Source organism: Pelophylax lessonae (assembly GCF_965119305.1).
Source record: "Pelophylax lessonae genome assembly, chromosome: 1".
Taxonomy (NCBI): Eukaryota; Metazoa; Chordata; class Amphibia; order Anura; family Ranidae; genus Pelophylax; species Pelophylax lessonae.
This window is the reverse complement of record NC_138768.1, coordinates 537125000-537152177: the sequence shown is the minus strand read 5'-3', so window position 1 is coordinate 537152177 and position 27178 is coordinate 537125000. Positions and strand designations below refer to the sequence as shown.

Below are 27178 nucleotides of genomic sequence, written 5' to 3'. Positions count from 1 at the left end.
TCTTTTTGATGAATATTTTGGGATCTCCAATATACGTTTGGAGCCCGTTTTGCACAAGTGTTTACATGATTAGATGGGGTTGAGCTGTATCCATTTTTGAGTCGAGTGTTTATTCATGGAGATTGAAACCAGATACACCCAGAAAGGAGACAACAGGAAGAGGATGTGATGTCAGAAAACAGGAAGGAAGGAGTTAGAGATTAATGGAAATCAGGTATAGAGGGCAGGCATTGGACTATATTAATGGACATTTTACACCACCCTGTGATAGCCTTTGATAATCTTCTGTGGGAGGTTCAAAACGCGTCAGCTGACCGCGGGTGGTGACGTCAGATCCGGCTGGTGACACGCAAGTGGTGGCTTACTTACAGTCTGATTTTTATGCCTGTTTTACCTTGTACAAAAGTGAGTGTAATACTGCGTTTTCTAGTATAATTTTAATACATGGAATTATGCTATATATTCCTCCTCGTTTCTGGCATTATACAATATACTATACATGAAGGGAATCCGCATCCACAAAGAAGGAGCTCCGTTGGAGGACTACTAATCCCAGCACCTGAGATATTTTGCAAAGCGCATACCTTTTAAAGGAGAAGCAACCTCACGTATAATATTCAATAATTCCAGGGCTTTTTTTCAGCTGGAACTTGGTGGAACTCAGTTCCATCACCTCTGGCTCAGGCCCTTTCCTCCCTGCTCACCACTATCACTTGTAAATCCAGAAGTCCAGCTTCTGGGTTTACAAGTGACAGCTTGTCTCCCAATTTCTCCCCACAGATACGATCTCCTGAGCAGCTCTTACTGAGTGCAGGATGGGGACAAGGGGAATGCAGGTGCCGTGCGGATGCCAACACCCTCACTGGATAATCTCCCTGCAAGTGACAACGTTGGAGCCACCTACAGTGTGGTCGTGGTTGAGTTTCTGCACCTATTTTCTGAGAAAAAAAGCCCTGACTATTTCACATAGTTTATTTATTATTTCTTACCACATCCATTAGCACGGGTATATATATATATATATATATATATATATATATATATATATTTATTTACAATTTCTTTCTTTTATTTCACTGGTTGTGGAAGAGACACCTGATGCTAGAGATGGCTGGTTTTGTAGACTTGACCCTATTGTTAGGCTGGCCATACATTATACAATTTTCTTATTCAATCTCCTTTAGATTTACCTTTAACTATGTTTATATTGAAACTGAAAGTGTTTAGGTGTGACCTCATATTATATGGTTTTTGTAAATCTAAAGGAAAGTTGTAGATGAAAATTGTATAATGTATGGCCAGCCTTACTATGTGGTACTGAAGGCAAAATCAAAAATGGCATATGTGGCAGTCTGTTAGTAACATTAAGGCTCCATGTACACGGGACGTTGTTAAAAGTCCCTTTGAATGCTGGAATTTTTAGGACGTTTGAAACGTCCGTTCAGTCGCGTTTGTACCCGCGTTTACGGGCGTTTGCGTTTAGAACCGTTCCTAGAGGTCAAAAAAAATTATTCCCCTTTAAAATGGAAAAACGCAAACACTAAACGCGGGTCATCGCGTTCGGATGCGTTCGGACGCGTTCAGATGCGTTCAGACGCGTTTGTGCGTTTGAAACGCCGGGAAACACACGTTCGAACGCAAATAATTGCGTTCTAAAAAAAGTCCCTGAACGCAACTGCCTGCAAATGACTGTAAACGACCTGGTGTACATGGACAGATAAAATAAAATGTAGATGGGTTCAGGGGCTTCTGAAAAAAACGCCCAACAGCTCCTAAACGGCCATTTTCAGCGTCCCGTGTACATGGAGCCTAACAAAGCAGCCTTTGCTTTTCTGAGTCTACCTTGTAACTTTTTCAGCTTCCTTTAACAGACCAATTTGTGTAGAAAAAGTGGAAGTTAGAAAGTTAAGACCAACCATTTATTTATTTGGTTACAACCTTTGTCCCAAGAGGAAAAAAACTGTTTCTATAACTGCTTAAAAAGAGTTAGCTGGAGTACAACTTTAGTTTTAGTCACTTATGTAAAGTACATCTGAATCTACTATTCTATTTAAAGTGGCTCTAAAGGCTGAAGGTTTTTACCTTCATGCAGGCGGGATGGGCCAGGTGTAGCGGTGGGGGACCCAAGAAGAGGAGGATTGCGGCTGCTTTGTGCAAAACCAACTGCACAGAGCAGGTAAGTGTAATATGTTTGTTATAAAAAAAAAAATTGCCTTTAATATTACTTTAACACTACCCTCTATAGACAGTGCTGCTATCCAAAGTGATCGCTGTTGCTCCTTCATAGATAGAGGAGATACCCTAGGACAGGAACTGTGTTACTGGCTGGATCAATAGGTGAAACAAATAAAAATGAAAAAATGAATGCAGTCAATGATTTTATCTGTGTATTTAGCTGTTTGCTTGGAGTTCAGCTTTAAACTGTATCTAAATCAGAGAAAAACAACGTAAAATATTGCATTTTCTTTTTAAAGGTATTTTTTCCCTTTATTTTCACATGGTGATCCTGGCATTAATGCACTTCCTGCCCAATGGTGAAAACTCTCATGTCACTGCACCTATTAGGAGTACCACTGTCACGTTTAATACCTGTATCAATATTCCTAAAGATATTAAAGTATTGTATATAAATCTACAGTGTTTAAATACAATTAATATTATATAAAATAAGTGAATAAACAAAATATAAATAATGAAAACTAAATGTAACATAACTCATTAAGCCAAATAGACTGGAAGTCTATCCAACATATCAGTGTCCATTAAAACATCCCACATTTGTTGCAAGTGTGATAAAGTGTAATCAGTGTGATCAATATAATAATGCACCATTAATTCCAAAATACATTTCTGATACTTTAACATCTTCCAAGATGCACCCAGTGGTAAATCCATAATGAAAAGCAAACAGGAGAGGATAATAGCAATAGGTATCTTTATTAAAACTATTTTAAAACAAACAAATCAGATTCAAATCAAACTATCTATATCCTGAATAATAATAATAATAATAATAAAACTAAGAACAAATGTCACACACTTGTATCAGGTGCAATACCTAAATCCTAGGTCCATCCATCAAGTAATTGATGAGCTCACATTGCTTTCCCCCACCCAGCATTTTGTCTCTCAAGACATCCTCAGGACTGATAGCATAATATAGGATATGGTAGGACAAATGGCACAAATGGCTTGGACCAAGGGAAATGGCAAAAGCAACCCATCATCATCTAGCACATGCCAGACACACACACACACACACACACACACACATTTTGCCTTGAGCTGTCCATAGATCAAAAAGTTTAGTTTCTCTACTTGGTGGTGGACTGTGAGCTAAAGAATGTGTACCACGCTGTGGTGCTGCAGTGGTTGGAACAGTGAAGGTGGATGTTTCTAAAGAATAGGGTTTTTTGTGGCACACTGAGTGCACATCGTTTTTTGCAATCCTAACAATGTCCCTTTTCCCAATGATCTCAGTCACAGTTATTACACAGCATGCTCCTTTCTATTAAATTAATTGCTTACCATTAGGGATGATCGAACTTTTGAAAAGTTCGGTTCGACCAGAACACCCGAACTTCACGAAAGTTCGGCCCGGATTTCAGAACCCCATTGAAATCAATGGGACCCGAACTTCTGTAATCAAAAAACACCATTTTTAAGCCCTAAAACCCAATAAATGCCCCTAAAAAGTGCCTAGGGTTCTGGGTCATGCCCCATTAACTATTAATCACACAAAAAAAAGTTCTTAAAAATTGTCATTTTTGATAAAAAAGCCAATTATTGAAAAATTAAAAAAAAAAAAAAAAGAGATTTTTTTGATTTTTACTTTGGATTTAGTATCTGGGGGGTCTAAAAGGTGTGCATGTGAAGTTTCAGCTCTGTAGCATGTCCAGAACCATGAAAAAAAAAAAGATAATTTTTCAGTAGAACAGGGATGTGGTTCGGGAGCCTCCTTTAACTTTAACACCTATATGATCTTTTTTTCTGGTTCTGGACATGCTACAGAGCTGAAACTTCACAGGTACACCTTTTAGACCCCCCAGACACAAAATCACACAAAAAAAGTTCTTAAAAATTGTCATTTTTGATAAAAAAGCCAATTATTGAAAAATTAAAAAAAAAAAAAAAAAAAAAAGAGATTTTTTGATTTTTACTTTGGATTTAGTATCTGGGGGGTCTAAAAAGTGTACATGTGAAGTTTCAGGTCTGTAGCATGTCCAGAACCAGAAAAAAAAAGATCGTTTGTATTAGAAAACTTTAAGCACAGGAATATGGCTTCTCTGCTGTAACACCTTGCCGGTTTAATAGCAGGCATTTTTTTGGGTTCTTTGCAGTCAGGAAAAACATCTGAACTTGTGTATAGTAGTACTGTGCACAAGTTCTGATGTTTTGCCTGCCTCCAAAATTCCCCAAAAAATACCAGCAAAAACACACCTGGGCATTTTTTTTTTTTGACGCTAACGTTTTTTTTTGGCATTTTTTGGGGTTCTTTTGAGGCAGGCAAAACATCTGAACATGTGTATAGGGGGGATATATAGACATATATGTCTGAATATATACCCCTAGACATATATAGGTGTGATAGTAGCAGAAATAAATGCTTGCGCTAATGAAATCATTTACAGTAATATATTTCTGCTACTATCACACCTATATATGTCTAGGGGTATATATTCAGACATATATGCCTATATATACACCCTATACACATGTTCAGATGTTTTGCCTGCCTCAAAAGAACCCCAAAAAATGCCAAAAAAAACGCTAGCGTCAAAAAAAAAAATGCCCAGGTGTGTTTTTGCTGGCATTTTTTGGGGATTTTGGAGGCAGGCAAAACATCAGAACTTGTGCACAGTACCACTATACACAAGTTCAGATGTTTTTCCTGACTGCAAAGAACCCAAAAAAATGCCTGCTATTAAACCGGCAAGGTGTTACAGCAGAGAAGCCATATTCCTGTGCTTAAAGTTTTCTAATACAAACAATCTTTTTTTTTTATGGTTCTGGACATGCTACAGAGCTGAAACTTCACATGTACACTTTTTAGACCCCCCAGATACTAAATCCAAAGTAAAAATCAAAAAATCTCTTTTTTTTTTTTTTTTTTTTTTTTAATTTTTCAATAATTGGCTTTTTTATCAAAAATGACAATTTTTAAGAACTTTTTTTGTGTGATTTTGTGTCTGGGGGGTCTAAAAGGTGTACCTGTGAAGTTTCAGCTCTGTAGCATGTCCAGAACCCCAAAAAAAGATCATATAAGTGTAAAAGAGGGGTCCCACCATCCCTGCTCTACTGAAAAATTATCTTTTTTTCTGGTTCTGGACATGCTACAGAGCTGAAACTTCACAGGTACACTTTTTAGACCCCCCAGACACTAAATCCAAAAAAAGTCATGCCTGCCTCCAAAAATGCCCGATAAATGCAAGAAAAAGCGCCGTAGAGAAGCCGTATTCCTGTTCTAATAAAAATTATAAGAAAATGCTAATTTTTGGGGGGTTCTGGACATGCTACAGAGCTGAAACTTCACATGTACACTTTTTAGACCCCCCAGATACTAAATCCAAAGTAAAAATCAAAAAATCTCTTTTTTTTTTTTTTTTTTTTTTAAATTTTTCAATAATTGGCTTTTTTATCAAAAATGACAATTTTTAAGAACTTTTTTTTGTGTGATTTTGTGTCTGGGGGGTCTAAAAGGTGTACCTGTGAAGTTTCAGCTCTGTAGCATGTCCAGAACCATAAAAAAAAAGATCGTTTGTATTAGAAAACTTTAAGCACAGGAATATGGCTTCTCTGCTGTAACACCTTGCTGGTTTAATAGCAGGCATTTTTTTGGGTTCTTTGCAGTCAGGAAAAACATCTGAACTTGTGTATAGTGGTACTGTGCACAAGTTCTGATGTTTTGCCTGCCTCCAAAACCCCCCAAAAAATGCCAGCAAAAACACACCTGGGCATTTTTTTTTTGACGCTAGCGTTTTTTTTGGCATTTTTTGGGGTTCTTTTGAGGCAGGCAAAACATCTGAACATGTGTATAGGGGGTATATATAGGCATATATGTCTGAATATATACCCCTAGACATATATAGGTGTGATAGTAGCAGAAATATATTACTGTAAATGATTTCATTAGCGCAAGCATTTATTTCTGCTACTATCACACCTATATATGTCTAGGGGTATATATTCAGACATATATGTCTATATATACCCCCTATACACATATTCAGATGTCATGTCTGACATCAAACATGTCCTCAAAAAAGCACTGGCAGTGGCAGCCCCTGCAGCATTAAAAAATGCTTGCTGGTGAGAAGCCACATACCTGTCCCGAAGCAGAGAAATGATCATTTCTCTATAGCGGTCACCCTGCTATGGAAGGTTTTTGTCACCCTGCCATAGCAGTCACTGTCAGTTAACCCTACACTACACTACGGTCCCCTGACACTTAACACTTTCCCTACAGAAACTAAATTTTTGAAGCTAACTTAAGTGTAAAGGAGCACTCTAACTACACTAGATATCCCTTTCCTCACACTAAAAATAGCTAAATGACACTTTTAAAGTAAAATTAACAGAACTGCTTCCACTCTCTTCCATGTCCAGTATAACAATGCTGGGAATATGGCGGGGGCGATCTTATATACTGGGGGGCGTATTCACTAATGATTGGTCTAGGGACCCCCTAGTCACTCCAATCACATTCCTAGCATTCTCCTGCCCCCTCAATTGGCTTTTGCTAATGGTTCTGGTCCAATCACGGGCTTTTAAAGCCCATTTCCTGAAGCATTGCATTTTGGGCGGTTCTGGTTGCCGAATTCCGAACTTTTTGGGCAAAAAGTTCTAAATTCGGCCGAACCTCGAACACCCAATGTTCGGGCCGAACCGATGGTGGACCCGAACCGTTCGATCATCCCTACTTACCATCTCACATACACTGAAAAGGTAAATATAGGGGAAAAAAATCAATATTGCTGAAACAATCAGAAAAAGTTACATTTAGTTAAGTGCTGTCTTCTTAGCAACATATGTAATATAATGTTATGTATAGATGATAGAACAGCTTTAGGATCAAAACCCAGTAACGTAAAACCTAAAATGTGCATGTCGAGCACATGTTGAGTATTTGATTACAGATTGTTGCCTATTTCAACACCAAATATAACTAGTAGCCATAACAGGGGCAATTTAAAATGTGATGTAAAACATTAGAAAACCCAAAGTGAGTTTCAAACTGCTTATATTAGTTAACAAACTATAAACTAAAAAATGCACTAAGAAACAGCTCCTACCAAAGAACTCCATCCACCTTTAATCCACTTCATGTAATAATACGTAAACTCCTTCTAGATGCAAGCAAAGTAGGGGTTTCAGAAAAAAAAAAAAAACTTGGTGCCTGTTTTCAAACTGGCCCTATACTTGCTATTTGCATTTGAAGAACTAATTATACAGAAGCATTTCTGCAATTGCTATACATGTGCACACATTGCAATAAATGAGTTCCATGTGTTACCTAAGGCCCCTTTCACACATGCGGATCATTTGTCCATTTTTCATCCATCCATTGACGGATGAAAAATGAACATCAATGCATCTCTATGGAAAAACTGATGTAAATGAATGATCATCCATTTATATCCATTTATATCCGCATTCGCCAACATCCGTTTTTTGGAATGGATCAAAGCCCTATTTTTGTTCCATTAAAATAACATATTGGACATCAAAAGGATGTAAACGGTCAGTTTTTGCATGAAAAATGGCTTCAGGAACTCAAGTGGTTAAGAACTCTAGAAAACAAAGAAAAGCTGCGCTTGGATCAATCAGAACAAACATAATATGATTAAAGGTAATCAATTCAAATACCACCAGCAGCTGCACATATGCGGGATAAAACATACACAGAAATAATAAAGTGAGGTGCAGCGCTAGAAAAATGTGTAAGTCCAGATAAAACAGTCCTTACAAAGGGATCAGCTGTTTAGGCAAATGTGTGCCACCACCACCAAATCACCTCCAACCACACTGCTTCTTACCGTCCTGCTTATAATAATAGGGCATCCGTATATTCCACCACAGGCTCATCCAGACCTTCTTAGCCCGATCAGCACTCAGTAAAGACAGATGATAGTTCAGGATCAGGTTCCCAGGGAAGGATTACAGAAAAGGCCCCAAGAATGGAAAAAATACTCATAAAGTAGTATGTTTTAATTGAGGGAAATGTTTATTTAACTAATAAAGCTGATGAACTCACATTTTCATTGCAGAGCAGCGTCAGCATATAGATGTAGTCTGGTTTCTAACCAAGAAGATGGCCGTTTCGTCCTCGCCACCGCACGGGTACTGGGACGTGTGATGTCTTCTCGCCGAGGAAGCAGTGGCCATCTTCTTGGTTAGAAACCGGACTAAATCTATATGCTGACACTGCTCTGCAATGAAAATGTGAGTTCATCAGCTTTATTAGTTGAATAAACATTGCCCTCTATTAAAACATACTACTCTATGAGTACTTTTTCCATTCTTGGGGCCTTCTCTGTAATCCTTCCCTGGGAACCTGATCCTGAACTATCATCTGTCCTTACTGAGTGCTGATCGGGCTAAGAAGGTCTGAATGAGCCTGTGGTGGAATATATGGATGCCCTATTATTATCAGCAGGATGGTAAGAGGCAGTGTGGTTGGTTAAGAACTCTAGCTGGTGGATTTAAAAAAACATGTAAAAATGGATGAAAAAGGGATGACAAACTGATGTAAACCTCATCCCTCTTTTCTTTGAAAAAACATGACCGAATGAATGAAACTAATGGTCTGCATGTGTAAAAGGGGCCTAACCGCATTTAAAATGTGAATGATCAGTGCTAAAAAGGTGGTTTTGAGCATAGCTAATGCCCCGTACACACGATCCGAAAATTGGGCGAAAAAAACCGCTTGCGAAAAGATCGGACGAACGATCGTTAGTACACAGCTTACGAGAGGCGATCACGACAGTACGCCCGATATTATCCAGTCGTGCAAGCATAAAAATTTTGATCGTATTATAACACATCGTACGATAATCGTATTATCAATATGTTGTTCGTCCGAAAAAAATGGTGAGCAGTAGACAGCGCATGAGCGGAAACGAAAGAACGACCCGGAAGTAAACCACAGAAAGAAGAGAAATAGGAAGTTTTCTTTTCTTTGAATGTGTATATGTCTATATATATACATATGCACATATATATATATATATATACATATGTAGTTTTGAGTGTTTATATATATATATATATATATATATATATATATACACAGTATATATATATACTATATCTTATTTTATATTATACATATATATATGCCTATGTAGGTATATGTATATATACATATATGTATGTGTGTGTATATGTATATATATATATATATATGTATATGTGTATATATATATATATATATATATATATATATATATGTGTATACGTGTATGTGTATGTATATGTGTGTGTATATATATATATATATATATATATATATATATATATATATACACACACATATACCTACGAATATATATATCTATATATATATCTATATATATCTATATATATATATATATATATATATATATATATATATGGTGGATTCCTCTATGTTCTATGTTAAAGATGTTAATGATGTTGTATGTTCTATGGTGTGTCAGTACTGAATATTATAAATTTTATTCAAAAGAAGCAGACATCTTTATTAACGAAAAAATGTATTTAATATTGAATAAAAATTTAACAAAGCATTACTGTATAACCAAACAATGTGCATTAGTAAAGTGCAATAAAACAGAACTCATTGAAATAAATCAGAAATAATTACAATGGTGTAAAAGTGTAGTCTTGCGACCAGGTGGAATGTTGGCTTTCCAAAGATGGGTATTGCCAACTTGTTGGCCGCTGATGGGATGGCATGGGATGGGATGGCATGGGATGGGTTGGCATGGGATGGGATGGCATGGGATGGGATGGCATGGGATGGGATGGCATGCTTGGAGAACATGGTTGCAATGGCTGTGGTGGAGGTGTAGAGACCGGATCGTCTGCCAAATGTGTTTTGACACACAATGTACCACTAACACCCCTTTGTAGAACCTGAAGCAACAAGCTCTCTGCCAAATTACGTTGTTCATCAGTCATTTTCCGCAATTTGTTTGCGGTTATGATCCCAAAGCCATCATGGTCATCCTGCTTTTTTTGTAGAGCTGACGTCGCTTTGGTTAAAAAAAATGATGTGGCATCCTCCAGGCGACCCCTTGTTTTTCGCTTCAATGTTGGTGGTGCTAATGGAGTCGTAGGGATTAAATCCTCAGGTTCCTATAATTATAAAAGAAGACCATTATCAGAACATTAAATACCCCAAATATTCCCATAGTACCTAAAAAATTATGCAGGCCATAAAATGTAAGTAAACTATTTCAAAAATACTCCTCTGAAAAAGGCATGTCATACAAGGCAAAACTACCAAACTATCCATCACTTACCTGAGAGGGTGGAATGTCCTGTGAAATATCAAACTCAACGTCCGATGTAGGCGACTCTACAGAGGCTGGGGAAGGGTTGGAAAGGGTGCAAAGGGAAGCTCGAGCATCCACTTGTTCGGTCAAGAACATAAGACTTTCGTAATACCACAGCCGTGGAACGTACACGTCAGAAGCTCCTGCTCCTGACTTCTGGGATGCCCGAACTTTATTTAGCTCCTTTTTAAAGACAGTTCTTAAATTGGAGATTTTATTACGCACATATAGTGGGTTTGGATTAGGGCAAACTTCTTTGCAAAGTTCTGCCAATTTATTGAGGGCGTCATTCCTTTTATTTCGGTCAGAATAGTCCTTGGACTTCACTTGCCAAAGGCAAGGCATTTGCCTGTACATCTCGATGAATCTTTGCAGAAATTCAGGATTCGTGAACTTGTCTGTCATTGTAACTGCAAAATAAAATTTAAATTGTTCAGACAGCATGTTGGCGGATACTGAAGTACAATGCAAACAATGCAAACTTTTGGTGAAGCATTAAACATAAACCAGAGTATAGAAATCCTGACCAATAGACAAAGATAATTCGTGAGGCCTACTAGCTGCAGTAGCAACGCCAGTGTGGCAACATACAATATGAAAGATTTGCATATGAAAAATTCCGTTACTTCGGACGTTGAGGTCTACTAGCTGCAGTAGCAACGCCAGTGTGGCAACATACAATATGAAAGATTTGCATATGAAAAATTCCGTTACTTCGGACGTTGAGGCCTACTAGCTGCAGTAGCAACGCCAGTGTGGCAACATACAATATGAAAGATTTGCATATGAAAAATTCCGTTACTTCGGACGTTGAGGCCTACTAGCTGCAGTAGCAACGCCAGTGTGGCAACATACAATATGAAAGATTTGCATATGAAAAATTCCGTTACTTCGGACGTTGAGGTCTACTAGCTGCAGTAGCAACGCCAGTGTGGCAACATACAATATGAAATATTAGCATATGAAAAAGGTTCACTTACTTCATTCGAGGTTCAGATCAATAATGTAGCAGATCAATCAGGGTAGATCGTTCGGGTCTGCCGTGTACGGTAGTGAGCATGCGCACGCACATTGCTCCGCCTCCTTTTTTGACTCACGCAGCGATTTCTGTGTGCGTAGTATCTGTCTGCGACACTGTAGGAAGGCAGCAGGTGCACGAAATGGCAGAGGAGAACGAAGAAGGGCCCAGACCAAAGGGCAAAGGGACATATGGGAGGAAGATAAAGGCAACAGCTATGTCCAGAGATGAGATGATCGATCTTGTGTATCTGCTGGAGAAGCATGATTATGACTGTAAGCTCCAATTATATGAGAGGCCCAACAGCAGGAAAGATGCCATTTTGGACAAAGTTTTGGAATACCTTAGAAAGAAGCATGGAGTAGAGAGATCAAAGGATCAAGTTAGGAAGAGATGGTCCGATTTAAAACTACGTGAACATGATCATTTGGATCAAATCCATCTCACTATCCAAAAACGTGAGTATACATTTTAGTAGGATCTAATGTTAAAAAACACTGGATTGCAGCAAATGCTGTATTGTGTCTATACATGTATGACCTCTAAATTGTTTTTTTTTTTTATTCTTACAGGAAATAAAGATAAAGCCAAACAGAGGGAGAGGCAAAAAAGAAGCAATCCTAACCAGACATGTGAAAATGATGACAAGCAGACAGAAGTGAATATTTGCAAAACTAAAAGTAGGTACCCTAGCATATATCCACATATTTTTATTCACATTAGAAAAATGCTAAACCTATGTTTTATTTCTTAAAGAGAAAAAACACAAGAAAAGAAGACTACATGAGGGTGATTCCAGCTATGCAAAATCAACAGGTGACCACACCGATGTGGACAGTGGCATAGCGATGGTAGATCCAAGCACGCCAGAATCTTGTGTTAAAGGTTGGTATTTTAATTATTTTTTTATCAAACTGTACCTATACAACCACAATGTATTCACATGAATGATATTGTAATATTGTCATATTAACTTATATTTGGAAATGCAGATGCTACACCAGAAGAGCATATGGAGGTTCAAGAAAGGACCGGTTATGACAGCAAAATGGATAACCTGTATGAAGACACTTTGGAGATTGTGGGTACAGATGTCATGAAGCCAACACATGTGGACATTGCAGAGCCTGCATCATCCTCCCGTAAGTCACATGATCATGTCTTGTTTCTGTTTGTTATGTTCTATCAAGCATATTATGGCCATTAATTAGTATTACTTCCTACACAGAGCACAGTTTGAATCAAACAACTATTGCCCGTCTGTCTGCTGATTTGCTTCACTGCTGCAATCAAGTTCACCAGATTCAGGAAGCAACTAATTCTATATTGTGTTTACTGCAAAATACGATTGATATTTTTGTAAAATTGTAGGCATACAAGGCAGCCGACATAGGAGCTTGAAGGGGGGTGGGAGGAGTTAAAAGTTTACATGATATAGTTTTAAATTCATGTTTAAGTTGTGCAAAAACATTAAGGTTATAATGTTGTTATTTCAAATAATAATGTTGAAGAGGCACAAGGTCTCCTTGCAATACTGCCCTCCATATGTGGTTGATCCTTATGTTGTGCACATATAAATATCGAACAATGGAGATTGGCTTTTCACCAGAAAATATGTTCTTTTTGTTATATTTTTTTTTGGGTAGGTCGGTGGAAGGTTTGCAGGTGCAACTGTAATGAGACCCCGTTCACACTGGGGCGATCCGACTTCCCCAGGCGACCTCCGCGGTGCGAACGCCACGAACCTCGGGGCGGCCGGCACAGACTTCATATCATTGAAGTCTATGCCGGTCGCTCCGGGTCTCCCCAAAGAAGCTCCGGACCCTGACGGAGCGACTTTTGTCGCTCCTATTAGAACGGGTCCGCAGCTTCTCTATGGAAGGCGACCTGTGAGGCGACCAGGTCACCTCACAGGTCGCCCCAGTGTGAACGGGGTCTTGCCTGAGCACCATTTGCCTACCTTGACAGACTTTTTTCAAGTCTACATTTAGCTGGACATTGTGTGTTTACATTTTATCTCTGTTCAGCAGAGACCAAACAATCGTAAAATCATTTATGGGTAGTCTGATTGCACGCAAGTTGGTCAATTGATGAGCTTGGGTACAACCAGCCTGTCAGTTTTTTTCATTTAAACTATTGCCAGCGGAGAGAGCTTCTATCAATAATACCTGTTTGTTCTCCCGGTGGCAGGAATGGCATTCCCGCTCCTCCCTCCAGTAGAACACAACGATGCAACAGTCTGTGAGGATTGTGCATTCATACGATTTTTCATTTTGTAGGATAGACACAATTGCACCGTCTGTGGCCTACACTCCCAATGCACAAGTGTGTTATTTACATTTGGGACCATATCATGTCCTGTGTATTAATGATAATGTTTGATCAAACTAAACTAGATGGCTGTAACACAATTCTATGAATCGAAGCATATGACATCAATCGTGTACCTCCTGACAGTGCAGTATGCTATGTACAGCCACACCTAAATAGTGCAATGTTGACTTTTTTGAATAATGTTATTTAAATTTTTTTTTTTTGGAAAAGAATCAGAGCAAGAACATAATGTATGTAACCTTTATTTTTTGAGAAAAGTGTTTGAATAAAAGTGGTTCAAAAATGCAATGATTCCTCACTTCATTAAAACACCTTTGTCATTGAAATGTGGTATATGCGAATGTCACTTCTCATAAGTACCCGCTATGGAAAAGACACTTGAGCAGTTTCTTTCACCCTTTTATTTTTCAACATGCAAGAAATTGATTCAAAACAGGCAAGTACAAGATCACATATGATAACATAACAGCTGTACAAACTTAAATGGACCATGTAGCAAAGATGTTTTCTGACACATACAGTATAGCATTCTACATGTCATTCTGCCAGCTCACTGCACCGATTCCATTGAAATATGCCAGGTAATCCAGCCTGCTTTGCCGAGCACTTTGGGTTGGTAGCCTGGAAGGCACTCGGTCCACAGAAGTCAGTCCAGCAAGGCACTCCTGCCCTTCCTCGCGGTTGGATATTCCAGATCTATCACCTTCCCGATCTGGTGCTGATGCAGCATACCCCTGTACATGGCGGCGGAGGTAGTTATGAAGGACACAACATGCCAAAACAACAGTATCCACTTTATACATTGCCAAGTTAATGGCAGTTTGAAAAATGCGGAATCTGTTGGCCAGTATTCCAAACGCATTTTCTACAACCCTGCGTGCACGTGACAGCCTATAGTTGTAGATCCTCTGCTCTGTGGTCAAGCCACGCATGGGGAAAGGTTTCATCAAATGTTCTCCTAATGCAAACGCATCGTCCGCTATGAAAACGAAATTGAGACCTTCCACATTCTGAGCATTTGTTGGTAAATTCAGTGTCTCGTCCTGGAGGTGCTTATAGAACTCGGTTTGCTCAATAACACTGGCATCTGAGTGGCGCCCATTTGTACCTATATCTAAGTATAGGAATTCGTAGTTAGCGTTCACAACTGCCATCATGATAATACTAAAGAATCCCTTGTAATTATAGTAATAAGGTCCGGAGTTGGCAGGTGGGGTAATGCGTACATGCTTCCCATCTATCGCACCTCCACAGTTTGGGAAGTTCCACATTTCATTAAAGTTTTTGGCCACCTCCAACCATTCCTCTGTGTTCTCGGGGAACTGTAAAAACAAATAAAAAAATATATAAATCTGTGCGCTGCCGACAGAAAACGGTTAACAACTATTATTTTAGAAAATTGCAGTTGGTATTGGTAATATCTGAGAGTAATTAGAAAAATTACCTTTATGTATTCCTTCTGTAGAGCAGTAATCAGCGCCTTGCAGGTCTCAGGAATGATCTTTCCAAGGGCCTGCGGGGATATTCCAGTGGTGAATTTCAAGTCCTGCAAGCTTCTTCCTGTTGCCAGATACCGCAGGGTGGCTATCAGCCTTTGTTCTGCACTGATTGACTCACGCATGTTTGTGTCCTGCTTCTGTATCCGGGGAGTGACAGATGACAGGAGATGCTGGAAGCAGTCATCATCCATTCTTAAATAATTGCGGAAATCATCCGGATTGTTCTCCTGAATCTCACGGATGAGATGCATGTGTGAGTACTTAGAACGGTTGAGGAGCCATTCCTTACTCCACGATCTTCGTCTTCTCTGTTGTTTTTGCTTGAGAACGTTCTGGATAGCCAGAACGCCTAGCATAGCAACTGGAAGGCTGGTATCCTCCATCTTTGCAGGTATCAGACAGAACGTGCGAGGGAACGAGTGAAATAACGCGGCAACACACGAACAATCTGAACAGCTCGTCACGAAGGCACTCAAGGCGTGGTTAGAGGGGTCACACGCACATTACATCATTTCCTCTCACACGCTACAGCGTGGTTACGCATACCGGAAGCTAAGAATTATCGCCTGAGAAAATTCGTATCGTGAGTAACCTCTCCCGTTTAGCAAATATTATTGAGAGCTGCTAGAATCCGAAAAAAAACGGATGGAACGTCGCCCGATTTTCGGATCGTGTGTACTGGGCATAAGAGCATAGAGTTGTTGGGTTTCGTGTTTGACAGTCTCAAAATGTTTTCTATATGAGGAGGCTCATTGTAGATCTACTTGGCAGATATTTATGCTTCAGGCCATAACTGGAAATGGACAGTCTGAAGAACAGCCTACTTTGTATATTTTATCTGAAAAAGTTTAGATTATGGAACAGTTTTTTCAGGTGTATAGGCTTTACAAAGCAGAGTAAAAAAAAAAAAAACACTGCTCATAGATTTTAACCATTTCCCGCCCATAGGACATACCCGTAGTTCCTATTTTTTTTTTTTTTTCAGCCGGTGATGCTCTAGTGATCCTAGTGACTAAATAGCGTCTGAATTGCTTTTACATGTGGCGCAAGGGGTCCTTCCCACAACCTTCTGCTGCCTTTCCGGGCTTTTCACTAGGGAGCCCGGGACTGAATCTGGTGGTTCCACCTGCTTACCACAGAGATGACCAGAAGTTCTCTAGTCATCTCTATGGTCTAAGAGTTTTGTCACTTTCAGTTTAACTCAGATGTAGAAAAGCTGCAACTGGCTTGTGAAAGCAGCTGATCAAACCGATCTTGATTTGATTAGATGCTTTTCAGGGCAGAGGAGAGATCTAAAGTATAATAGACCCCAGATGTCTCAGTAAAGAGAACCTATCACAAAAGAACCTATCACAAGGGATTTTATTCGTTCCTTGTGATAGCAATAAAAGTGATCCAAAAAAATGTATAGAAACAGTGTTGAAAGAAAACAAAAAAATAAATAAAATAAAAGTGAGAAATAATTAAAGCACCCCTCATCCACTGTGCTTGCGCTCAAACGCAAACACATATGTAGGTCACATACGAATATGTAAACAATGTTCACACCACATATGTGAGGTATCAACATAAACATTATAGCAAGAACAAAAATTCTAGCAAAAACAAAAGAGGGGTGCAGTGCCAATGAAAAATGTTCAGTGAGCAATCAGAATGAAAAAGTTCTTAGGGAAGAGAAATAGAGATGATCCCCACACCAGGTGTCGTGATTCCTGCAAAGCACGTTTCACCACTGTGTCCAGATAAATTGTCTGCCTACCAGAAGCATTTGACCCTCAAATTATAGAGCGGTCAAATGAGTGTATAACACATGGATCAAGGATCAGCCATATCGATGCCAAAAAACAAGCTGTCACAGACCCCTCCTTCAATGGCGGACGAATGGATGCTGATAATGGGCAGACCAACCTCCGAAATGAAAGAGATCATATAGTGTAGTAATTCAAATCCATTTATTAGAAAGAAAATACAATGCACTGACTTGTTAGTAGATCAAACAAACATGGTAGGAGTACCAAACATGGTAGGAGTACCAAGATGGCTAGCATCAGATCTCATGTGTAACTCTAATTTGGTAACCTGTAAAGGCTTTTAAAGCATTGCTATGGAGATTTATAGGTACCATAGTTTGTCGCCATTCCATGGACGTAAGCAATTTAAAGCGTGGCGCGTTAGGTATCTATTTACCCAGTGTAACATCATCTTTTATATTTTACCCAAAAATTGGGTATTATATTGTGTCTTTGTTTAAATTCATGAAAGTTTTTTTTTTTTTTTTTTCAAAAAACTGTGTTCAAAAAACTGCTGCGCAAATACTATGTGGCATAAAAAATAGAAATACCCCACCATTCTCTTCTCCAGGGCCTCTGTAATTTTCTAGCAAACAAAAAATGCAAAAAAAAAAAACATTTTTACATGAATGAGAGAAATGTCAGAATTGACCTGGGGGTCAAGTAGTTATGAACTAAAATCAGTTAGTGCAAGACTGGTTTCCTTTCAGGCTGCACTAAGCTGACTATGAACTTTATAATTTTGTTAAAGAACTGTGATAAATCCTCTTTAGATTTATCAACAACTTTGTGATGTAGGGCCCGCCTACACAGTCAAATGGTATCTGGTCAGTAAGGCCCTCACACTGCTTAGTCATGGGTAAATTGAAAGGAGGTTTTACATTTGTGTGACCAGGCTACACAAAAATGGCAGCCAATTTTTATAACTAGCTTGAAACAAGGTGTACATGGAAGGGCATTACACATCACAAAAAAGCAAAAGATTTCCCACCACAGCTAGCCTGCTAAAAACCCAAAATGACCCCATTTACCAACTCACATTAAAAACTGAGGGTTTAGTAGCACACATTTGCAAATGTATATAGAAGCCGCACCACTTCACCAAGGCTCTTCTGTGTGTGATAAACTTTACATTACTGCTTTGAGGTCTTGAAGGATAGTTTAGCCTATTCCACAGGCTAATCTCTTGATTGTATCATAGCAACTAGCAGACAGAATGGAAGTATGCTTGACAAGAGAAGGTCTATAACGAGATACTTCTTAGACACACCAAAGCCTTCATAAGAGGAAGAACCAAATGCAGCATTTTCCTCCCCCAGAGTTGGAATTGGGGCTTCTACTGTTATTTTATAGTTGTAAGTGTTTTCAGACTCTTAGCACATGTAGTGTACACATTTTTAGCACATGTATTGTACCATCAAGTTATCATACATGTTTTAGTGTACTGTTTAGAGCAAAATGTGTGTTTGTTTATTGCTATTTTAACAAAGACTGCAAAAAACATAATTAAATGTAACAGATTAGAGGTGCACTAGCTTTCTGAGCAAGCAAAAGCACAAAATTGCATACTTAAAGCCATTGGGGATTTTACATATTATTTTAAAAAGCACAGGTAGGTAACTTTACTTTCTATAGAAGATCTACAGTTGAGTTTTAATGAGCATTTATTAGGATAGAACCAAATAAAAAACAAATTTTTCTATGCAAGTACCTTTGCATTCAAAAAGCGAGATTTATAGAGCTTAAAACTGTCATAAAGTTAATAAAAAGTAAAAAAAAGAGTGTAAGGGGTAAGCCACTAAATGCAAGGTGCAGTAACCAACAGCTACCAATCAGCAAGCGCATTACTGGAATCAGACCAGAGAAGGGTTTCTGATTGGTAGGTATAGGTACTGCACTTTTTTGCACTTAGCTCTCTACAAATGATACACAACTTAATGAAATATACAAGTGCTGTTCACCTAATACAGTATGAATGAAAATAGCTCATTGCTTCCTCTGCCTCAGGATTATATGGCTTCGCAATATTGTCTAGTGTTACTAGAATGTTTGATATGAGTAGTAAGATTTGTATTAACTTTTAGTTTAGTGTGCCATTAACTGAAGCACCATCGTATGCCGCATTGAAGACCATCCACAACAAGCCTCTGCAAAAGAGGCACATGTATTTCTAGTCTGCTGATCCCAGCTAGTGCCAGTGTTTCCAGTTTGCTGCCAACAGCAAGTGTCAGTGTCAATTATAACAGCTAGTAATGTTTTTTTCCAATTTAACTCATCACATCTATTGACAGTTTGGCTGATCATAGCCAATGCCAAAGTTTGCAGTTCTCTGATCACAGCCAGCGCTGGCATTTCCATTTCATTGATCACAGCCAGTGCCAGTATTGCTGTTCACAACCAGTGCCAGTGTTGCTGTTCACAGCCAGTGCCAGTGTTGCTGTTCACAACCAGTGCCAGTTTTTCCAGTTTGCTTACCAAAGCTAGTGCCAGTGTTTCTTTTAATCAAGTAATTTTTATTGAAATTTTTTTTTCATAGTTTACAAAACAACTAAGACAGACAAAACATTTCCACTAAGGCTCCGTTAACATGTCAGCGTATGGATCGCGGGCAGAACCACCGCGGTTCCGCCCACGATCCGGAGATTATTGCAAATCGCGGGACGCCTGTGCGTTGCCCGTTGATTTGGAATAGCCCCCCAAACGCTGAGCGGTGTTGCCGCGATTTCCGCCTGCCGAATTGCGGGAACATCGCGCAAAAAAAAATCGCGGGACGCAATACGCTCCAAAGTAGCTCTTGTACTTTTTTGGGCGTAATGCGTCCCGCGATTTTTTTTTGCGCGATGTTACCGCGATTCGGCAGGCGGAAATCGCGGCAACATCGCTCAGCGTTTGGGGGGCTATTGCAAATCAACAGGCAACGCACAGGCTTCCCGCGATTTGCAATAATCTCCGGATCGCGGGCGGAACCGCGGCAGTTCTGCCCACGATCCATACGCTGACATGTGAACGGAGCCTTAACATTCCTACAAAAAATAAAAAATAAAAAGAGATAGAGAACTCAAGTAGATTAAGCGACTTCCAGATTTTACAATCACTGTTACTTAAGACTTTTTGACATGATAATAGATTGACAATTACATCCTTCATATGTGAAATTGGCAGCAATTCAAGACAAGCAAATATTCACAATTTAGAGACTACATCTAGATGGAATGTTTAAACAATTATCCCAAACCAGAGACCTATTCCACTACTAACTTTTCACAACCTCATCAGTAAACACGACAGAGTGTGTAGATAAATTGGAGTCTAGCTATCGTCACCAAATTTTCTGATTTTTTGGGGGGCATTTCCTGTGTTTGTATGTCAATTCCTCCGTTCATAAATTAAGATTGATTGCATCAGACCATTGGGCAGTTGTTGGTGGGGGATTTGATATCCATTTCTGCAATATGACTTTACAGGCTATATACATAGTCCAAAGCCAAAACACATGCATTTCAAATGAAATAGCTTCCAATACAATCCCTAGCAAAGCTATTTTTGGGTCAGAATGAACATATGTAGAGCCTAAAGTATTTAAGGTATCAAATAAATACTTCCAATATCGATGCAGTTTAGGACAACACCACAACATGTGTATAAGTGTTCCCGTGACAGTAGTACATCTTGGACAATTTGGTGTAGCTGCTTTACCCCAGGAATATAATTTTAGAGGAGTGTAGTGAGACCTATGAATTATAAATAACCGTGTCAGACACTGTGAGGAGGAAAAGGAGACTCTGGTAAATTTCTCCAAAGCTTGCTCCCATTCCATTAAGAGTCTCCAGATCCCTACACCACTGCCCAAGACTACCTGCCTGAGTGATAGCACTAACTGTTGTTTGTAGGCCACCAATGGGTGCCTGTTTGGAGCAACTTGTGGATACTGCCTTAGTTACAATTATGGAAGGATTATATTTTAACGTAAAAGTCACTGCCTGACTCTGCAGAGCATGCCATAGCTGAAAATATTTAAAAAATTATTTATTAGACAGATGATGTTTCTCTGCCATTTTGTTAAATAACCTCATTATCAAAAAGCTGATGAAGAAACACAGTGCCAGCCCTTTTCCGTGAATTAAAGTTTTCAAGCTTTGCTACCTCAGGTAATAGTGGGTTATTTCATATAGGCATATATTGGATGTATCCCTCATGAAAGGTGAGTTTTTGAAAAGTAATCCAAACTTTGTGAATTAAGTGAAATGTGGGGAAATAATTTTTACTATAAAAATGATGAGATAATTGCACCAGTGGCACCACCAGAAACTGTGAAAGTATCTCGGGGTCTATAAAATTCCATCCATATAAAAGAAAGTTTAGGAACTCAATAGGTTCTAAACCCATGCAAATCAATAAACAAAAAAGAAATAAACTGCAATAAGGAGCTGCGTGTTGTAAAGTGTGAAAAACACCTATACCATGAAAAGAAACAGAGGAATGGCGCTCTTACATCATAAAATACATATCACCATAGAGAATAAACAATAGTGAATAGACAAATAAATAAATACATCTTTATTTAAATGAATGAAAATACATAAAAGAGAGGCGTGGCTTGCCAACACCACAGATGGCTGCCTGATCTCGCTGCTCCGCACAGCACCCGACTTTCAGTGGCTCCACAGCTCGACGAACAGGAAATAAATCATCCATAATTCCCCCCTTGGGTCAGACAACACTAGGGCATAATGTTCAGGAGGAGGAAACAAATAAAGATGCCCCAAAAGCTAACGAGCTTCTTCTCACCAGCCGAAGCAGGCCGTGACCAAGATGGCGCTGGCAGCCAACACAGGCATGCTGCTCAGATCTCTCTTTGCGTTGGCAGCAGCGGACCACAACATCCAGGCTTCCCCTCTCAAGCAGCAACAAACTGTGAGTACTCTCCATCTTGATCACCTACCTCTGTATCTCCAGTAAAATCCAAGCCCAGTGGAGAGGAGGACATATCAGTGCAATCCCACAGTATACCCTTCACCTTACCTTCACCTGACATCCAGTAGCCCTCAGCCATAGATAACTCCCCCGCCTCAGACCAGTTTATTTCAGAGCAAACGATGAAGAACATGCTAATTTCCGTTAAGCAGACAGTGTACTCAGACCTCTAAGCTGCAGTGACATCTCTGGCAAACGTGGTACAACACCAGGACCAGAGACTTCACCATGTAGAAAGCAAGATGTCTGACCTCTTCACTGCCCACAATGACATGGTTGATGTATACACACAACATGAAGAAGAGCTAAAGTTAATTAATCTTAAGCTGGTAAACCTCGAGGATCGGTCTCGCCGGAATAACATTACATTTCCCAATGCACCAGAATCAGTACAACAACCCGAGCTGGTGCGATTATTTCAATAATCAATGCGAGCACTAGTACCCAATGTGACGGAAAGGGACCTGGAAATTGACAGGGCCCTCAGGATCCCAAAACCTCCCCACCTCCCAGCAGAGAAATCACAGGATGTATTGGCGTGCACCCACTTCTACAACACTAAAGAGAAGGTTATGTTTTCCGCCAAGCAAACCTTAAATCTCCCTGAACCTTTTACTAAGATTGCCCTGTATACAGATCTCTCCAAGGCTACAATGGAGAATCGCCAATAACTGACCATGATAATGAAGGCACTCCAGAACCACCATATACCATACAAATGGGGGTTCTCCACTAAACTCCTCATCACATTTCAAGGGAAAACTCACGTTGTGCGCACACTCTCTGCTGACCTTCAACTACTGAGGCTCTGGTGAATAATTCCTGATTAAAACACAAGACCACCTTCTCCTTCTCATTCCCAAATGAAAGCTGACTGGTCCCTCCAAGACGCCTGACACAACTCGTTTGCACACATGACCCAAATTTGTTACTTGGCCAGGTTGCTGCAGACCATTTCCTCCTACAAGCCTAACTTTCACTCCACTTGCTCTGATTTCCTGGACACAGCTGGAAGAAATCCCCTCCCATTTGGAAATTATCAGCAGTAATACTGCACATTGAACCCGCACTGTTAATGGATTCTCTCTTTTTTTTCCCCTCCCTACTTCACACCAGCCTCAAGTTTCCTTTTTGGCCTTACTCTACTACCTCACTTGTTTACTAACTGGCCTGAAACGAGCACTCAAGACCACACTCCTCTGTGAGCAGTCTCTACTAGAGAGTGCTTTTTCTACACCTAGCAACCTTGACTTACCTCCGAAAAAACCCCTCCAACTGCCTCAACATGCCAATAAAGCTGACTTCCTTAAACCTTAAGGACCTAAACAGCCCGCAAAAAAAGGCTAATCTCCAAAGAGCAAATACCAATAAAAGTGCTGCGCCAGAAATACTTAATCAATGTATGAACAGGTGATGTTGATGGTGTAATAAATATCAAAAGAGTCTAAAATAAAGTCCATAAGTGTCCAAATAAAGGTGAAATGAAAAAACTTCCAACAAGGTAGTAAAAAAACAAAGGTGGTAAGAAAATCATAAAAATGTCTTCACAAACACCGCTGTGCATATATCCCACCACCGGCTAGATTGGTCTCTCACCTCAGCCACAGACCCATAAAGGGTCAAAGATTGCATATATCAGCTGTAGCAGCCTGGGGATTATCCTCTCCTAGCTCTCTCGGACAGCCCAACATAGATCACTCAGGTGGGGATGGATGAACTCCAATCAAACTCAGAAATCGGTGTATATATAAAACAAAGAGGACATATCTAGTGCTCTCCATCTGAATATCAATGTCTTTATTAAATATAGTAAAAGGTACTCCCATTTAGCGGCACTCAGCGGTGCATGCAATGCAGACAGATACACATGCAGCTGGGACAAAGGGAAAGTACAACGTCAGGTACGCAGGAGCCTTGTGGTTAAGCACTTTCCAATTAAAATTATGCTTATGAATGTTCCAAAGTATATGGTTTGAAGGTAAAATATTCATCAATATCCAGATTTAACACCCTGATCACCCTGGATATTGTTTTAATGTTCTGGTGTAACCTTGCCTCTCAAAACATCTGTTTGATCTTACTAAACAAGATCTGGTACTGCAAAGCACACTGCTATTTTGCCATTCACCAAACATTCCAGAAAAGAGTGTAATAAATTGCATTGTATCCATGGTTGTTCAAGTGTATTGAAGGTCAACATATAAAATCATATATTTATTTCCACATTGAATTTCAATTATGTCTAGCCTACTCCTTTAATCTGAACGAGCTTGATGTTTGTGAATGTATTTTGTGAAGAGCCCTTACATTTACTTCCTAGAATTCTGTGACACATATTCACTATGCCCTTTGAGTAGGCACTGCTGTGTCACACATTTCTCAGGGCTTGCTTTCTGAACTACAGAGGCGCTAAAAGGAGCACTTCATGAGGTGGGATCAGTACAGGAATCACTGTTTTCAGGCAGTCAGGTACCATGGGATATGTAGTCTTTAGAGATTGAAGGTAAACAGCAAAGGAGAAGGTGCAAAGCATGCATGGAATCCAGGAAGCTGTGGAAAGAGATGGCCAGCAGACAGGCAGAACCTACAAAATGAAAGCAGGTTTTTCAAGTAAGCTTATATTGGGTGGTCAAAAATAGCTATTGTTTTTATTACCATGAAAATGCTGATGTTATAAAATGAAAGTGTATGCTGTGGCCATGCAACTGGTTTGATTTTACATATGCTTTTATGCGCTCAAAGAATAATCCTACCAATGTTGTACTGTATAGTTTTTACACTCCTTTTTTTTCACAGACACATAAAGCTGTATGCTTATTACTAGATATATAAAAAAAAAAACACTCCAGTTGTTTAAGAAATGTAAAAAAAAGTTACAATAGAAAAAGCAGCTGTCATTGCAGTACTTAGCTCCTTTGTAGTGCTATCTCCCATGGACTCACTGCTCCGGGATTAGTACAGTTCTGTAGAGAGCAGAGGTTTACTTTATATTTAGTTTATACTGGTCAGTTTTGGGCATTTAAAAATAAACTACTAAGGTTTTAGGTCAGTTTTAATTTAAATAAAAACTATTTAAAAAAAATGTAGCTTAGCAGAGCATAGATATTGTGACTGCATACATGTTCTTATTTCAGGCTAAGTCCCTTTTTTGCAAGTACAAAAAAATACCTGTTAAACCTACTAGAATTCTAGTTTGCCCTGTAGGCAGGGAACTATATTATCAAGCAATGTTATCAGCCTTGCTAACTATCTTCTGTGAACTACAGATACAGTACCTCCCCCCTTTGTAATGAAGATTAAAAGAGAGGGAAGTGTTTGTATTCTAAATCAGGAGAGCAGCCTAGTTTGACAGTGTTGCTCCTCTGCAGATACAGCACATTCCTAAAAAAGGAAAATAATGCAGCCACTGTGATACATTACATTTTCGTTTTTAATGGGAAAAATATTAGGTTTTCAAGATAATATTTTATATAACTGTCATTACTTTCTAGAAAAAGAAAACAAAACATTTAATACGTGGTACACTTATAGCTACTATGATTTTATGAACGCCATTTGGTTTCTAAAGAGGGAGCACAGTGTTATTTTTTTTTTTTTTTTTATCTTTTGGAGTGTCTCTGCCCTATTGAAATCCCAGGCAGAGGACTATGAGCAGGGCATTGAAATTTAGGGTGTGTATCTTCTCAAATTTATTTAGCTATATGTATAATCTGACTTTGTAAAACCATGCAGCCTAGAGCTCGACCTTCTCTTAATGGAACATCCACCCACACTGTGTTTGTGGGCTTCCTCCAGTCTTGAACATAGATATCAGATATTCCAGCCGTCCCCCATACAAAGCTAGCCGACAACTTAGCTTGTACAAGTTCTGGAACCTTCTCCTTTATTGAACAGTCTCACACAGAATATATACAGGATGGACATCCCCTCCTGATCGAATTACCCCACCAGGTCACATGCCTGACTACATTATCATATGCAGATGAAATTGTGTACAGAAATAGAATTAACCTGAACTAATTATCTAGCCATCTGAGCAGAAACAACATGTGAATTCATTAACAATTAACAATGGGACAGACAGGCCTAACAGAAAACACATCACACATTAATACACAGACAATAGGAAGAGACCACCAGCCACAGACTGTCCATCTCTGACATTGAAGAACATGGAACAGAGGCCAATGTGATTAGCTCTTTCAATGAACATGTTCAGAATCAAACAGGCCAGGAATAGTCTTCCTATATTTCTTGAGATATTTGGTTGATAAGTATTACTGTCCCATTTGAAGTAATAATAGACAAGGGTGACTTACACATAAGAGGGGCCTAGGCGGCTGAGAGAGGGATTTCCCAACCTTCCTACAGTAAGCTGTGTTCCACAGACCCCCAAAACAAAGTGACTCCCGTCACACTTCTAACTGTAGATGGTAAATTTGAATAGTGCTGCGCAAATGTTGGCGCTGTAAATCCTGTATAATAATAATAATAATGAAACATTCATATGTAATATTTAATAATTAAATGATCAGTATGGGACGGTTTCAAAAACAAGCACACAATGCCTTTTATGCTTGATATTTACCAAATATTTTCCAGTCATAATGCTGAATGTAATTGATAACAACCAGTAGTGCCCTCTAGTTCCAATTAATGTTAAGGTATGCAATGGAGTGATGAATGGGGCCCTGGGAAAGGTAACAGATTTGTCTCCTCCCTTCAAGTAACATGGATAAGGACTGCTAAAGACCTAGAAAAAAATTATGCACTTGCATTTTCTGTACTGGCATGGCCCCTCAGCATTAGACATTACCTGTCTGTAAGTGCATCTTCCCTTGTAAAGTAATAGCCGAATATAAGGCTTTGACCAATTGTACTGTCTCCCAGTTTATTGCAAAAGTTTAAAAAATCAATACACTTCAAAAACACACTGAAACAATTTGTGTACTGTCAGTTGATGTGTCACTCTGCATTAAAACCAGCTTGCATTTGACAAATACCCTCTTAACCACAATGGCAAAG

The 27178-nt window shown here is 39.2% G+C and overlaps 2 protein-coding genes across 2 annotated transcripts in view; one reads left to right on the top strand and one right to left on the bottom strand.

Moving 5' to 3' along the window:
- FGF5 (fibroblast growth factor 5) overlaps positions 1-27178 on the top strand; it is a 132766-nt gene that overhangs the window by 77412 nt on the left and 28176 nt on the right. The window lies entirely within an intron of this gene.
- LOC309544520 (putative nuclease HARBI1) lies at positions 14421-15772 on the bottom strand (the record flags this gene model as incomplete). The annotated part of the gene is made up of 2 exons (XM_082243423.1): positions 14421-15212; positions 15335-15772. 2 exons carry the CDS (start codon positions 15770-15772, stop codon positions 14421-14423), a joined length of 1230 nt encoding a protein of 409 aa, XP_082099549.1.